This window comes from Lissotriton helveticus, chromosome 9 (assembly GCF_964261635.1).
Source record: "Lissotriton helveticus chromosome 9, aLisHel1.1, whole genome shotgun sequence".
In the NCBI taxonomy this organism is placed as follows: domain Eukaryota; kingdom Metazoa; phylum Chordata; class Amphibia; order Caudata; family Salamandridae; genus Lissotriton; species Lissotriton helveticus.
Window position 1 is genome coordinate 585648609 of NC_136070.1, and position 13221 is coordinate 585661829.

The 13221-nt window shown below is 44.7% G+C and overlaps 1 protein-coding gene across 5 annotated transcripts in view; it reads right to left on the reverse strand.

The window, feature by feature from the left end:
• DNAJC4 (DnaJ heat shock protein family (Hsp40) member C4) overlaps positions 1-13221 on the reverse strand; it is a 417545-nt gene that overhangs the window by 84593 nt on the left and 319731 nt on the right. For all 5 annotated transcript variants that reach the window (XM_078660559.1, XM_078660556.1, XM_078660557.1 and 2 more), the window contains one exon: positions 2200-2367. In XM_078660559.1, the coding sequence (XP_078516685.1) occupies positions 2200-2367 (168 nt within the window). The remainder of the gene's footprint in view (positions 1-2199; positions 2368-13221) is intronic.

A 13221-nucleotide genomic window follows, 5' to 3' on the forward strand; every position in this document is an offset into this window, starting at 1 on the left:
CGTAGTTGACTACTGCCGGACGTACGTATCAGGACTCCTTTACTCTGAAATCCCGGACTGCTCCACTTTATCTGCACGCAACTTACTGCTAGAGTTCCGCAGAACCCTGGGTCTGGAGTTTCCTGAGCCCAGACAAAGCCAAAATATCTCCCGCCCTGGAGTGATTCGCGCGCTGTCCTCTGGGTACCTGACAGAACATGAGACGCCGAATCTGCCTACTATGGGGCGTCTGAAAGCTTGAGTTTTTGACCCGGGCACTGTACAGCCTGTTTTGGTACACGGTGTTGCTGTGCTTCGACACCGGATCTAGAAGTAATGGTATAGCCTTCGGGTATGTTTAGGGCGTCTTAGACATCCTAGCTAACCTGCCCGCTGGAAGTAGGTGCCCTACGGCGCTATTAAGGGAAAACAGTCACCTAACCCAGCTAATGTTTCTGACAGCCCAATTAGAAGTCAGTAAATGCTGAACGGAAAGCAAAGAGATTCCCAATTAAAAGCCCTCATACGTCACGGGAACAAAGATGGCGTCGGCCTGTCGAAATGGGCTGTACTAAAAGAGGACAAGGCGGTAACCAAAAAGCCCAATTGCCAATCACGTGCCAGCATTTAACATAAACGGTGAAGTAAGCCAATTAAAAAGAAGGGCGTGGCTTAAAGCCCCCTCTGAAACCATATTGATTCCAAAAGGTCCTCGCAGAGCGAGCAGCACATGCGTGCTGCAACGCCAGGTGAGACCTAAAAAGGAGGCAGAGTGAAATTAGGCAACTGCCTAGGATCAAACATTTGGGTTGAGTGGGGAAGCCGGGATTGATCCTAGGGTTTCCGGTTTCACGTTATGCAATTCTATGTCATTTCACTTCAATAATCAAGTTACTTCCTTTTTACACTTGCCTTTGTTAATGTAGCAATAGCAAGCAAAGAAGGCTTGCCTCAAGGTGCTGTAGAGATACAGTGATTCAGAATAACACTATTTTGTCAAATCTATGACTTTTCTAGAGACTAGGGGCTTAATTTAGAGGGCAGTATCGAAATAAACCCTCAAAATAACTCCATGATTCACTGACCACACCATGTATGTGATTCGCTTCCCGTACGCACACCTCAACCCCCCTACAAAGCCACAGTCCCACTGTGCTGTCATTAATGCAGCCCTCGGTCACACAACAGAACATGATCTGTGGTCCCTCGGGAAATGTTTGTGAGTACCCATGTTTTAATGGTTTTAAATATAAGGAAGAGCCCTCCAAGAGTGCTAAACCAAACCCCTTGTGCACCTTTCTGCTGGTAATGGAAGCTGCAGAGACCTAAGCATATGCCTAGCATCAGCGCTTCCAGTGGCTGTCTGAGTGATGAACGGCGTGCTCAGCAACTAGGACCTTCGCATTGAAGCACTTTCTATAATCGACTGGAAATGCCACGATCTTCTGCTTGCTCCACACCAATTGTAGTGTGGATGAGGGGTGGATTCTTTCCCCTCTTTTCACCCTTTTTTGACTTCCAGTGAACATGTACAGAGACATATTCCTTCCCACACGTTATTTTTATATAGCTGAGAACTTGAAATCCTCTTGCTTATCACTTTAAGATTTGAGCCTGTTTTGATGGATCCCTTCTTGAGGAAGTTACACTACATTTCCAATTATCAAGGATGAATGGATCCCAATAATTCTTACTCTCAATTGAGTAGGGATATTCCTTACTCTTACTGTGCCCTGAAGAAGTCCACATGTATGTGGATGAAACGCGTTGGCTGACTCTGATATATATTGATGATGCAACAATAAAAAGGAGTATCTTAACTACTACTGGAATATTGTGGATATAGGTGGAATTAGAATCACATTTGTAGAAGTGGTGCACCGCTGCTTGCTTTGTTTCGGTTTTCATCTAATCTAGGGTGGCACTGTTTGGGCAGAGGATGCTTGCGGTGTGTGCACAAATTGTTATTTTCAGTTTAGATCCAACAAAAAAGATTTGTCCATGGAGATATCAGTTGTATGTGCGGCATCAGTATAGTTCACTGCCGGTTGCTTTGTCTTACGTATTCAATGAAGCAAGTGCCTAAAACCATCCCCAGGGCAGAACCATTGGTGAGGCCAAAGCTACACACCCGGGTAACATAAGGCTGAGCACACTAGATTAGAGAGAAATTACTGGGCCCAGAAGCTCCCATTTACAGGTAATGGCATCCGCACCTACCTGAAGCCAACGTAGTGAGCCAGCAGGCTGCCCAGCATGATGATGACACAGTATCCCACTAACATCTTGTTCCTTCGATGTCGCCGCTCTCTGCTATCTGAAGAATACTCACTGGAGTGAGGTTTATGGAACTGCTGCCAGAACCGCTCATCATCTGTTGGTGTGGAACTGGAGAGAAAGATAGGTAAGTTGATTGTGCAAGTATGTCAATGCTACAAGTCTTGATGTCCCTTGCAAGGACAAAACAACATATATTTTATTTATTATGGTTTTGTATAGCCAAAACCTGACCGTGCAGGGCAGCAGAGCGCTTTGCGTTAAAAAAAATAATGTACAATATACCGCAGGAATGCCAAGACAGCGATGCTCATACTGTACAACTCTACTAGGGAGAATGTTGAAGCTAGATTCTCTTTCAAGACCTCAGGGATCCTCTGTCCACTATCTAAGAATAATGATTCTTTGGGGGCCAGCCAGGATGAACAGTGTTGCGATGAAGAAAGATCCAGCGCGAGGCTATGGAGAGTGTATGCCCACATCTCAAAGTGGGATTCATGTGACTCACGCCCGACTTGTTTTGTCATTTGAACATTTATGAACTTCTGCTGTGATCTTAATTGAGAATAAACAACAATTCAAGATGCAACAGAGTGACAGCTTTATGGACACTTATTGGCACAATTGGGATCAGATCAACAGTTGCTTCTTTTAAAAAATGTGTGTAAAGTTTTGAACTAGTTGAGATTGAGTATAATACATGTGGGACACTCAGCTGAGTGCTACTAGTAGTGCATGTTCTGTCTAAGACTCTGTCTTAGTTTCTCTTTTCACATCTCAAAGTGCCCATAACCACCTGTAGTGTTTATGAGCCCCACCTCAGCACACAACATTCTCCTTAGTTATGACCTATGTGTTTGCGACATCATGAGTCTCCAAGAACCCTAGAATAAGGCCCTGCCATAGCCCAGGTCACAGCCCTGCAAGTGCCTCTGTACAAAGCTTGGCATGGGCTGCACCTAGGGGCAAAGTACGGTGCTATTCACAGGGACATATGCTTCTCCCAAGGCTCAAGCAGGGAATACCCATAAGAGAATCAATTACTGGGACTGCCACCAAGCTATGCCTTTGTGCCTCACCTGGCCTTACAGGGCGTATTCTGCACAGTTCTGCCAGTGCACTTCAACCCTGTCCTGCAGTGTGCCCGACAACTATGCCGCTACACCTCCATCTAAGCCTGCTCTGCCCTTTTACTAATGCCCTATCAATCGCCCCATCATACTAAAGACTGGTGGAACTGAATATTTTGAAATTGAATTCAAAGGGACTATACACCTCACACTGCCTGTGTCCCACCAGAGGTGGGCAACCCATAACTTACATGACCCGCTGTGATATTTAGTAGTAGTAGTAAAATTATTGTTCAGTCCATTAAAACTCACAATTTAAAAAACATTACATTAAAACCACATAAAGTCCCTTCATCTTTTTGATGACCACCTGTGATCTGTATTTCACAAGCTTGAAACCACGCGAGGTCAATTCGATCTCCCTTCCACTCTGAAAATCGGTAAATGGAGCACTGTGAGTTGAGAAATAGCAACACGACCCATTTAAACGCTTAGAAACTGTAAACGTGCGGTATGAATTGACATAAAAGTAAGTTATTATTATGAATTATCGACTTCTTTAGGCTAACTTACACAAGACCCACTTTAAAATCACTTTCCAGAGCCATTAGCAGGCAGCAAAACAGCTGTCCCCCTTGCCTTCTGAGATGTTACTGGCACAGACCCAGGCGCACACAATGCCCAGCCTGAATTTAAATCGTGCCAAGTTCTTGATAGAAGCGCTATACAACGGACGCTGGGGCCAACTCTTCTCACATGCAATAGTTTAGCGATATTTTTACTCCCATTTGAACATCACACACAACCTTGTTTACATTGCTAATGTCCCCTCTGCCCGCGTTTTTAATGACCTCTGATTGCTAGTCATTAAGCGCAGTTCGCCCCCCTAAGCCTTAGATCGCAGGCCCATCAGTTTACAGATCCCCAGGCACCCCCGAGTATGAAATTATATAAATATCGAAAAATGCTGCCATCATTAGTGTTTGCCGTGTGTGTTTTGTTTTCCCTAGAAGTTGTTTTTATTTCCCCCCTTGCACCATTTAACATGTTCTCAGCACTTCCATGTTTTCCCCTGGGGCAATCAGCACCGCTGGCACAAGAGCTGACGTTTCAAATGAGGAAAGAAGTAGCAAAAAAAATAAAAATAAATAGGACACGGTCAGTTCCTCACATGCAGAGAGTGGCCCTGGGAATGTATACCTGATGAACATGTGAGGCTAGGGACGGAAAGACATACAAAGATGCCCAGCGCCTGACCTTGAAGGACTTACCATCCCATTACAGTGGGCATCAATCTTTAAATCACCATTATTGGGTGTATCTGCCCCAGGTTTATGTGATAGTGGGGTAAAATAAAAGGGATACCATAAAGCTGTACCTTTAATTTGGTACTAGAGTTCTTGGTGCCCATGTTCAGAAAACATGCCATGGAATATAGCCCTATTTATGTGGATTAAGGCTATGGTTGAGGAAATCTAAAAAGGCGATATCACAAACCCCAGGTGGTGAAACCACAACTAAATTTAAAGGAATCACAAACCAGACGAGGAGGAAACATGGAACAAAAGAAAATAAATCACAAATTCAAGGAAGAATCCAGACCTACAACAGAAAATAATCAGTCACCAACCAAAGGAGGTAGGAATCACAAACCAGAGAAGAAGGAATCACACACCAAAGAAGGAATAAAAATGCAGATGAAGAATGACACACTAGAAAAAGAACCACGAACTATAGGGAAGCAAGCAAACACATACCACAGATGAAGGAATCACGAACCAGAAGGGCAAAAAACCATATGCCATCAAAGGAATCACAAACCAAAGTAGCACAATAAATAGCCAGTTTAGAAGTTACACAAAGACGATGAGGTATTGAGATCAATAAGAGAAAACACAAATCAAATAAAAGTACAAAAGACAGAAGAAACCAGAAGAAACGCAACGCAGGAACACGACAAAGGCATTCCAAGCCCTAAAGAGAAGTACAGGCTGCGCCTGGGCTCCACATGTAGCAGATGTGAACAGATGACGAAGGGAGCTTATTGAATGATTTCAGAGAAGGGAGGGTGGCTTCAGGACATGGAAGAGCAGACAGGGGAAAAGTGGGAAAGCACTGGTGCTTTAAGAAGCCTTGTACACACGCTGACTTCACAGAATTGGAAAAAGGTGCCGCAATCACAGATTCTGCTGAGAACTGGCATATTATCACATGCAAAAGCCACATAAAAACAAATATACAAGAGCACAAATTAAATCTCTCGAAAGTTTTGTTTCGGCAGGATCCAAGGCCGCAGTGAGGAGGGTGTGTGCTGTCATCTGGACACAATGTATGCCAAGAGCCCGAGCTGGTGCCTTCCATGTTGACAGCCGAGGCAAGGTCCAGCCTTCTTCCCAGAAACATTAACGAGGTGGCATTATTCATCCGCAGGGCCACAGAAAACTCCTTAGTAATGATCTAGGCTTGCTGGCATTAAGCTTAGAGTCTGAGCACTTCCTGGTGGTTTGGAGAACTGAGGAACGCAAATCACAAACAGGGCTGCTTTTCAAATAAAAAAGTCAATTGAGCTCCGTTGGACTTTTTAATCTGTGCAGGGCAATGCCCAAACATTCTGACTTCACCTCTCTTATTTTTGCTGAATTCGTTTTTGTTGGCCTTAGGACGCTGCACACTTTACCACTGTTTACCAGTGCTAAAGTGCTTGTGCTACAGTTCCTGGGTCACATGACTAGGTGCAGTTGGCCTTTGTGTATTCCTCACAGACAGCCACATAACAGAGGGACTAGGTGTTGCCTGGATGGGCCATTTCAGGCATGATGGAGGGGAGGAGATGTTCACAATCCCACTGGCACTTCAAAATACTGTGCCTCAGCTCTCACAGAAAGAACTTCACACTAGCCTACTGTGCCTGCAGTCAGACAGGGACCAGGGCAGGGAGGCAGGAAATTCCAGACACTTCTGTTGGGGGTGGGGAAGGGAGCCTCCAGAAGTTTCTCGCACTTCAAAGGGGGCAGCAGGTATAAAAATAGGACTCTCAGACCTATTCCATTCACTTCTGGATCGGTGGATGGGCTCTCAGAGGACTGCCTGCTGCCTGTGGCCTACTGTGTACATCACAGAACTGTCTTGCTGCACCAAGAAGAACTGCCCTGCCGCCAGAAGCCTCCTCTTTCCCCTCAGAAGACTGCGCTGCTGCTTGAGCTCTGTTTTCCCACTTTACCCTAGAAGTTCCAGTGTGACTCCAAAGACTAGATGGCTATTCTCCTGATCAGAGTCTCTTTCAGCTCCTGGTGATCTTCTGGAACATTGCAGGTCTTCGATCAAAAATAGAGGATGGTTCCGCCGCCAGATTTCTGGAGGATGCTAAAATTATATGCTTACAAGAGACATGGGTCACGATGCCCATACATCTTGTGGGATATAAGACATATTCATCTCCTGCCCTTCCAAGTAGTTCGGGCAGATCTAGGGGGGGGCTGGCAATCTATATAGCGAACACAATAACAGACCTGAGTGTAGTAGAGGTAGATCCTTCTCCAAACTTTCAGTTGCTCATTCTCACAACAGGGAAAAAACATACCACTATATTAATCAACCTATACAATAATTTAGATGATGACAACTGCATAAATACCCTTCTTCTAATTCAAGAAAAAATCACCCATCATCGGCACCGTCATGAGAGAAAGGGCACCGTTCATATAATCTGGGGAGGGGATTTCAACCTACACCCCTGCATGAACAATCAGACCTGTGGAATGATGGACGAACATGAGAACCCTCTCGTCCACTTCCTCCATTCGCGAACGGGGTCAGCTATGAACGAGATCCTCTCAGAACTGGAACTTTTAATAATAAATCCTACTCAACCACAAGATAATCGATTAGAACCCACCTATCGAGGAAGAGGGCACGAGACCACAGTGGACTACATAATGATCACAGAAGGTCTAAGAGACCAAATCAGTAACGTTACAACTTTGGAAAACATTCTAAGTGACCACTCTGCTCTAAGTTTTAACCTACAGATGAAACAACCAAGGTCCCTTATGGCAACAATAGCAAGCACCCTATCACAAAACAGGCTCGAATTAGGAAAAAACAACGGATACACTATAAAATGGGAAAAAGTGGACCCGAACAAGCTTACTAATACTTTGGTAAAGACCGCTTACAACAACATATTGATATGCTTGGATTCCCAATCAGATCCAAAGCTAATCTTGGAAAATTTTCAGTCGATATTAGAACAAGTAAAAACACTTCTGACCAGAGTACCCAAGCAAAACAAACCAAGTACCACAGGCTGGTTTAACCATGAATGTACTAAGGCACAGACCAACCTTAGAAAAGCACTTGGAAAACCAAACAGAGTCTCAACAGAGATCCAACAACTCCGACGAAACTATAACAACACTAGAAAGGCAAGGAAAAAGGAGCTGAAACTGTCCTTGTGGAACGCTCTGCACAAAAGTGCACTATCCAAAGATAGTCAGTCATTTTGGAGAATTGTTAAGTCACCCTTGTTATCGGACTCTAATACCCCACAAATCGATGTGGTTATCGATGAGGAAACCTGGGTGAACCACTTTTCAAAAATATTTCAACTATCATCTCTGACTGAAGAATGTAACTTTAATCTTTCACCCGTAGCATTTCCAATACCCATTGACTTCGAACTACAAGACGTCGAAATGGCACTGTCAATGAGCAAGAGCGGCAAAGCTCCCGGCCCCGACGGGGTCCCAGTGGATCTATTTAAACACCTTCCTGATCTCTGGGCACCAATACTCACAAGAGTTTGCACAGCTGCAGCGAATTTCGGTCTGCTGGAGTCATGGTCATGCTCCATCATGGTCCCTATCTTCAAAAAGGGGGACCGCCAGGATACAAAATGTTACCGTCCTATATCCCTGCTTGACTCCCTGGGTAAAGTGGTCGGTAGAGTCGTCCTAGAAAAACTTCAGCACTGGGCAAGAGACAAAGATATCCTTTCGGATCTCCAGTTTGGATTTAGGGAAGGTTTTGGAACAGTTGAACAGGCCCTGAATTTAAGCATGTTGGTTTCGAAATACATCCACGCAAAGCCAGGGACAATTTACATGGTTTACGTGGATTTGTCCTCCGCGTTTGACTGCGTGTCGCACACGAAGCTCTGGTCATTGTTGAGTACAATGGGGGTGGATCCTCCCCTCCTGGACTTCTTGAGGGAGCTATATGGTGAAGCCTCAGCTAGAGTGAGATACGGGACAAAAGGAGAGCTAACGGCCCCGTTTAGGGTAGAGCGAGGAGTAAGGCAAGGATGTGTCCTGGCCCCCTTCCTCTTCTCTCTGTATACCAACGGCCTTGAGGAGATTATGTTGAGGGGGGGGCAGGATCTCCCCAGACTGAAACATCGCCTGATCCCCGCTCTGCTCTATGCGGATGACGCAGTTATTCTAGCACGCACACCGATCGAGCTACAGAAATCCCTATCTAAGTATGCTGACTTCATGGGTGCTTTGGATTTACATATCAATGTAAAAAAAACATTTGTTATGGTAGTGTGGTAAATAAATAAATAATACCCTATTTTTTGAATATATAAATGAATAACAGATAGCTCAATAAAATAAGAGTCAAGATTCGAGGTAGTAGGAGTTATGCAGGTTTAATACAGGATAAGGACAGGAACAGGACAACCTGCACAGGAATAGGATGGCAAGCGCTTGCCTGGGGCAGGAAAAGGATAAGGGATAAGGCTCCCTTTTAATAACAGTACATCAGCATATATACATAACGCAAACACATAGCATTACATTGCAGTGGGCGTAACAGTGGGTGGAGCAGAAGGCATGACGCGTAGCAGTCGCGAAAGATAAGGGTGAAAGTGGGTGTAACAGGGCGTATACATAGACATGTGATGCAAACGTAACAGAATATGTCATGAATGGGGCGGAAACCATGGAGGGGGCTACCTAAGGAGCCGGGACCTCTAACCTAGTGGTGCGCGCAAACTAGCAATGACGTATCACTAGGAGAAGCTGGGGGCTATGAACTCTGTGCTAGGAGCAGAGACTGAAGTCTGGAGAGTCAGGGCGACATGTACCTAAACAGTATCTAGTATCTGATGTTTAGAGAACATGTTGATATAAACTAGAAGTCAGGAGAGGAAAGGCTAACTTGATTCTAAGACTGGACCATGCATTATTCTACATGTAGTGCGTGATGAAGAATATTAAATGACCATTAAATGCAGTATTTCTCTTACATGGAGCCGAAAAGGCTAGACAATGACGGAAACTATTGATGCGATTCAGTAGCTGAGGAATGCAGAGAAGGAGGACTGAACTGATAACTGGAATCATAACATACTTTTGGCAGACTCAAAGGCAGAGCCAGCCTGAACCGGGCACTGTGAGGCAGAAAGTAAGTGAAGGGTCGAGGATACAGGTGGGGGCTGTATCGCTCCTCAGCGAGGGCTTCAGGAGACAGGAGCTGAATCTGGTGTCCAGGCCCTTGTGAGGCCTAGAAACGGGGACTTTACAATGAAATAACGTGCACACTGGGAAACGTGGCAACGTAGCTTTACATAGGCCTGATATTCGTAGTATTCACGAGAACTGGAAACTGGCATACTAGAGGTGGACACAACTGTAATTGCGTCATTAAACAAACATAGGGAATACATATGCATATTAATCATGCACACATAACATATGATGGATGACACGTAGGGACACAGAACATGGCAAAATTTACTTTTCCACATTCCCTCCTTGTCACTACGTTTCCATCAGGAAACATCAATTTTCATGATACCATCTATCATTTCATACAGTATCATTTGCTCGTCTCGAATTATCCTGGAACGGGATTTAGAACGGGGCTTGGGACTAGGAATACAAGAGGTAGCACAAATGCCGCAAATCGCAGGGCCACATTGTATACAGAGACAGCAGCTGAATATGATCGCTACTGCAATACCTAGGAAGGACAATATTTTCCATCCCCATGCAGAAATTATATTCCAGAACCAACCGGACCATGTCCAGGTGCCTGGGTCTTGGTGTATCAGATGGGCAATCTTATGGAGTCTGGTTATAGCTGAATAAACAGACGGCGCGTTATTTGGAATGAAAATGCAGCAACTAGATCCGATGACTCTACAGGCCCCGCCCCTATCGGCCAGTATGACGTCAAGGACGAGACGATTCTGTAAAACGACAAATCTCATAGCAGATTGCTCTTCGGTTAAGTTACCTAGAGCAGAGGCAGTCTCATTTACTACAGCTTCGAGGGTTCTGGTTAACCTACGGATTAGCTTACTATTCTGGATAGGTCCTATAAAGAAAAAGAAACCTCTATTGAAATCTGTATACTGTTCTAGAGCAGTTTCAGTATAATCGACAATTGGGGACTCCCTTCTATGTCTAATGTGTACTAGATGTGTATTCCTGTGATAATCTGATGGGGCTAGGAAAACAGGTGGCAGTAGGAAGGCAATGTAACAGGTTCCCTCCCAATCGAGGGGCAGACGGACATATGCAGTTTGACCACAAATAAAATAAGAATGACGTGAAGCTTTGAAAATGGATTTCCCACTGTCACTATACTTGACAATGGTAGTACAATCACTATGTCCTACATGTACAGAACCATTATTTCGGACACATAATTCGCCTTTAACTGGTAGTACTGAAATAGCAGGTAAGTCTGGAGTAGTATCAGACTGGACATTCAGGACCATGAAATTCGACGAATAATTACCTAAATTATACACTTCATTTTCTAGATCTAAACCTGTTCTGTGGGGGAGACCTTGCTTGTCTGGGAAACATGTACTGTTAAGAAAAGACATATCTGTTGAGGATGACGTTAACGTGGACCATGCTCCACACGAACCATTATGGGAAAATGGATAAGGAAAAAGTGGCAGAACTCCCTTCGGGGTCTGGAAAGGGGGGAGTCGACCACACACCCAACAATTAGTGGCATTGCTGGTCTGGTGTGAGTAATGTAACATGCGGATGAATGAGTTGTTTCGCATAGCGAGGCGGTAAGAGAGTTCATGAGGAGGTAGGTCACTAAACGTGTGCTCTATAGTAGCATTAGAAGACTTATTTACATGAGAAATTGGAAGATACAGGTAAAATGCATAACTGGTGCAGGAAATCATAATGCTGAGAAATAAAATGAAACTCAGAAAAACTATACATCGAATTGAGTTTTGACTAACTCTCTCACTATGGGGGTCTATTTTATACATGTCAGAAACAGTCTAACCGTTTCACCTAGGGGAGGACTTATACAATCAAACTGACTGACTTATTTTACTAGACCGGAGTTTTAGCTTATACTCCTGTTGCGGAGTTTTCTCTAACAGGGGAGGGTTTGTAGCAATGTCTTTTGCGGGACAGTCCTTGAGAACAATATTTTGGCAATCCTTCAAATCCTGGGAAATGTTCTTTAAGACGGGTTTCAGTCCTTTAAATTGTTTTATATGAGAAAGGTGCACCCAGCCTTTGCGACCTTCCAACTTCACGGCTGTACGGGTGGTGAGGAGGACCTGTCGGGGCTCTTTCCAGCGAGGCTCCAGCGGACTTGATCTGTCAAAATTGCGGACCATCACCATGGATCCTGGAACGATTTCATGCGGTGCCACCTCGGTATTGTCTGGAAATGCGGCGGCAACCTGTGAACGACATGAGTTGAGGGCAGACATCAAGGAAGCTAGGTAATCTGTCAGCATATTACATGAAACATCGGTAATACTTCGGGGTCTAGGAGTACCCCACATATTAGGGGGGCGGCCGAATACGACCTCGTACGGGGACAGACCTGATCTGGAATGTGCAACCATGCGCATATAAAATAAAGCGACTGGCAGAGCTACTAGCCAGTCCACACCTTTTTCTTTGCATACTTTGGCGATACGAATTTTCAGAGTCTGATTATGTCTCTCTACGAGACCGGCTGCTTCAGGATGGCGTACACAATGGAACTTCCACTGGTACCCTAACAGAAGGGAAACATGCTTCATGAGTTCAGATGAGAATGGCTGGCCGTTGTCAGAATATACGACTCTAGGGAGTCCATAACGAGGGAAGAACTCACGAACCAACTGCTTGGCAGTGGTCGCGGCTGTGTAATCTGGGACTGGATATGCTTCTGTCCACCTGGACAAAGCGCATACAACTACAAGGACATACTTGAAACCTCGACATCGCTCCATCTGAATATAATCCATCTGGAGGACCTCAAAAGGGTGGTCAGGAGGCTGGAATCCACCTTGTTCCACCGGGACACTTTTACCTGGATTAAACTGACAACATATCATACAGGTACGGACTTTCTGCTTGGCTGCAGCTCGTAAATGCTTGTTGAACCAAATGTTCTGGATACTGTCTAACATAGCTTTTTCTCCTAAATGTGCTGGACTATGTGCGGTATTAATAATGACTTGAACCATAGAGTCGGGGAGAAACCATGTGGCTCTACCCTTCGTTAACCATCCTTGATCTGTCTGGACCCCTCCTTGTTCGGACCATTTCTTGATTTCCTCAGGAGTAGCATGTAACTGGATATCTATGACATCTTGTGTAGGGTCTTTAACTGTCATACATGTAATCGGATCTGGAGTGTGTGTCTGATTAACTGGAATGTCTGGAGTCTGTGCTGTAAGCTTGGCTGTGCGGTCTGCTAGATCATTACCTTGAGAAATAATGTCAGTAACTTTCGTATGTGCTTTGCATTTCATAATAGCAATAGATGTCGGTAAATGTATGGCATCCAACAGAGCTTGAATAAGGAGACCATGCTGAATCTTGGTTCCATGAGAAGTCATGAAACCTCTCTCCTGCCAGAGCACTCCGAAGTCGTGTACAACTCCAAATGCGTAGCGTGAATCTGTGTA